This window comes from Limulus polyphemus, unplaced genomic scaffold (genome assembly GCF_000517525.1).
Source record: "Limulus polyphemus unplaced genomic scaffold, Limulus_polyphemus-2.1.2 Scaffold7830, whole genome shotgun sequence".
Taxonomy (NCBI): domain Eukaryota; kingdom Metazoa; phylum Arthropoda; class Merostomata; order Xiphosura; family Limulidae; genus Limulus; species Limulus polyphemus.
In genome coordinates this window covers 30,557-34,521 of record NW_013673440.1, presented here as the reverse complement: position 1 = coordinate 34,521, position 3,965 = coordinate 30,557, and the positions used below count along the sequence as shown (strand labels likewise).

General features: G+C 36.9%; 1 protein-coding gene across 1 annotated transcript in view; it reads right to left on the bottom strand.

Annotated features, from left to right (window-relative positions):
- Positions 1-1,092: 1,092 nt before the first annotated feature.
- The window catches only part of LOC106474899 (programmed cell death protein 2-like), a 17,287-nt gene continuing 14,414 nt past the window's right edge, over positions 1,093-3,965 (bottom strand). The window contains exon 3 of the mRNA XM_013935594.2: positions 1,093-1,278. Coding sequence (XP_013791048.2) covers positions 1,108-1,278 — 171 coding nt within the window. The 3' untranslated portion in view covers positions 1,093-1,107. The remainder of the gene's footprint in view (positions 1,279-3,965) is intronic.

Genomic DNA, 3,965 nt, shown 5'->3' with positions numbered 1-3,965 from the left:
TTCCAGGACGCGTACGAACCCTGTATAAGCTAAGTTCAGAGTCAGAGCTAGCAGTTAGAGAACATATGATACAACAGAGACAAAGTTCAGAGTCAGGGCTAGCAGTTGGAGAACATATGATACAACAGAGACAAAGTTCAGAGTCAGGGCTAGCAGTTGGAGAACATATGATACAACAGAGACAAAGTTCAGAGTCAGGGCTAGCAGTTGGAGAACATATGATACAACAGAGATGAAGTTCAGAGTCAGTGCTAGCAGTTGGAGAACATATGATACAACAGAGATGAAGTTCATAGTCAGGAATAGCAGTTGGAGTACATAAAGCACTACAAAGACAATGAATCAGGGCTAGAACTTGGAGCACATAAGGTATCAGAGAGACTACATTCAGAGTTAAAGCTATCAATTGGAGTACATAAGGTACTGCACAAGCCAAATTCAGAGTTAGGTCTAGCAGTTAGAGAACATAAGGTACTACAGAGACTACGTTCAGAGCCAGGGGAGCAAAAGTACTATAAAAGCCAAGTTCAGAGTCAGAGCTAACAGTTGAAGCACATAAGGTACTAGAGAGACTAAGTTCAGAGTGAGGGCTAGCAGCTGAAGCATATTATATATTACAGAAGCCAAATTCAAAGTCAGAGCTAGAAGTTGAAGTACATAAATACTATAGAAAAACTATTAAAATTATGAAATTAATCTCTATACAAAATAACTGATTTGTGTTTAGAATACGAGTTTAATATAAGAAAGACCAACAAAAATAATTTTAAAATTACATAATTGTTAAATAATTAAGTATTATGAATAATAAAGATTTGAAATAGAAATAGTTTGTGTAATGATGTGAGAGATATTTTGATAAAAGTTAAAAGTCAGTTACTATATAAACATGTAACCCTTAAACAGTAAAAAAAATAAAAAAGAACACTAAAACAGAAAAACTGATGAAAACAGATGTATTACTTTGGTGACTTAAACGAAAAGAAAGTTTTGTTGGGAAACCAAAATACAGTGCATCAGCCATAAGTTGGTATCTACAATTGTACATGACTAAAGTATAAACAAGATTAGGTACCAATCATGCTAAAATTAAATGTAAATATTTTTTTAAATATAGCTACCATAAAACTGACAAAAGGTATTGATGAAAATAATTTTCATTACCTGGAATTCAAACTGTCGGGGAACACCGCATGGACAGGAAGGAATGTCTCCAGCTTTTGGTATGTTTTCCGAAGAAACCCATAATGGCTGACCACCTCGCTGATAACGAAGAACCTAAAACAATATAAATATGAAAAACTATTATGTGACAAATATGTTAAATTATTACCATAATGTCTTTTATAAAAATCATGAATCATTTCTCTAATCATTTCAGTGGTTGCAGCTAATCATTAATTACTGAGAAAGGACAGTTGCACTAATGATTATTTGGAATGTTTTCATTCAGATGTTCAGAACTACAAGGAGGGAAGATAGTCTTTCTGTGAGTTGTGTGTTTGTTAGGAGAATGAAAAATGTCAGAGACAGAAGACTGAATATTCATACTGAGAGGTCTGAAAATCTAGATGCAGTCTTATTCTTAGACAAAAAGTTTTTTAACATAATATTTAAAGACAACAAATGCCCTGCTGGTCCATTAATGATACTAGCCCTGATGATGGTAACTCTGTTACCAAAACTAGTCAATTGTAATTAGTAATGAAGATTTTACCTTTTATTGTGTCAAAAAATGTCATTTTTTGTTTTTCTATCTTAATATAGTAGCATAATATGCTTGAAAAGAAATTCTCTCATCAATTACATTAAACACTTAAAAAAAATTAAAACCTTTAAAGCCAGCCTTTATCATTTAGATATTTATCAAGCCTTCTCTTAAGTTCCCTTAAATTTACTGTATCCAACACATCTGTAGGCAATCCATTCCAAGGGTCAACCGCCCTGCCAAAAGTTAACATTTTCTTAATCAAAAATGTATTTCCAATAATGCATACCTCCTCCCACACTACAGCTATTACTTGACTGCTAGGGTTTTTTAACCTTTGCCCATCTAAGCATTGGTCTGCATTTTTCTTGCTTGATGCAGTTTTTTTATTCCCCACCTAACTGCCCTTGGCAATATCTGTCTTGTGACACTCTCCACCTATGTCAGTGCACCCTCTATCTTGGTACTGTATATAAGCACCTCCTTCATATAATATTGTCACCTTTTCGAGACTTGTCCAATCCACAGTCTCTAACACCAGTTCTTAGTGGGGAGCAAGGGTGGGAGAGTGTAAGAGGAGGTAAGTATAGCATAAGAGGAGGTAAATATTATTGGAAATACATTTTTGATTTAAGAAAATGTTAACTTTCAAAACATACTTATCTCTATTACATACTACAGCTAGAATCCCACATTGATAAGGTAGAGGGGATGGTGAGGGCATTATCCATACAGAATGAATCTGCATAGCTCATGGGCATGGCAATAGACAACTAGCACCCAAATAGGAGAACCGCACTACATCCAGAATTGGTATGCTCTTCACCTGGAACCTAAATTATGCATTGTGGGTGGAATTTGATGTGATCCATCATCACCATTGGCCAGGTCCCCAACCAGATAGCTGAGGTCCCACTGCTCGGAATTGGAATTATAGGACCATGGTCCCTAAATCCCATGTTAGTGGCTAGGGCATTTGGACCACAACATATATATATTTGTGAATGGATCCCAACCTGTAGCTATAGAGTGATGCATTTTGAGACACTGGAATCATGATGAGAAGGTAAGCAACATCGAAGTGGACAAACCCTCTCCTCAACCTGAAGAAGTCCGAAAGGCAACACCCCAAACTCAGAATGACAGGATCCTATATGCAATACTCAACCTGAGGACACAGAACTCATCCAGTCTGGAATTATGAACACTCATGCTCATTCCCCAACCGTGTGGGCAAGGTAAATTCCCTTGCCCCTGGAATTATGGGAAGGATGTGGAACAAATGATGCTCAACCAAGGACAGGACCAATCTGCATTTGGAATTACAAGGAGACAATGGACCCTATTCTATGAACAATATATTGAACCAATATTGATCAAAAAGAAGGGCCACGCTCAACCCAAATGGGAAGCTGAGGATCAAATCTGAAACAGTATTATGAGTAGGCTCCCATATAGGCTGGTGCCACTCCTACCAATATCTAGGAAAAAAAAACATCCAGGGTCCCAAGTAGGAGGGCCCCCAACTTCGCCCTCTTCTGTAAGATTGGAGGAAAGTCACTCGAACACACTGGAGGAATAATCTCTGTCCACCACCCCTGTGACTGGAAACCGGACTGAGAGTGGTAATGACTCTCTAGCTCCACTAGTAGAAAATGGGGGGGGGGGTAGTTGCATGTTGGGGAGTCCTGAGGAACAATGTTCTGGAAACAGTGCAGTAGGTGAACCAAATTCTGTAAATTTTTAAAAGCAAACCAACCCTGATTTATGCAATCCACTGATTAGCAGGGACGGACAGGATCCCCTTAAGTTTTACTCATGATAGTCCATGAGTGGCAGTCCAGCATAGTACAGAAATACTACCCAGTCTGCCTCTAGGTGGTCTTATGGAACAACCTGTTGCAACCTAGATAAAATGTACTGTATTATGATATAAAAGACTGTTTGGTTTAAATATCAGTGAATAATTTATATTTGTGAGTGAATATTTTATTATTTTTAAATTTTGTTCTAATAAGAGTTAAAAGCAGACAATTGTAGAAGGTTTTGTTAATAACTAATTGGTGTCGAGAATATAGAAATTGGCCAGACAACTATGTAATAAAGATATAAATAATGTGAGACGAGAGAGAAGAAGCAGACAGACAGAATTAGACAGATAAAAGCAAAGAGAATACAGTTGATGTGAAGTTAAGTAACGTAAAAGTGAAAGGCCTAACAACTGATACAGGCCTAATATTTCATATATATATATATA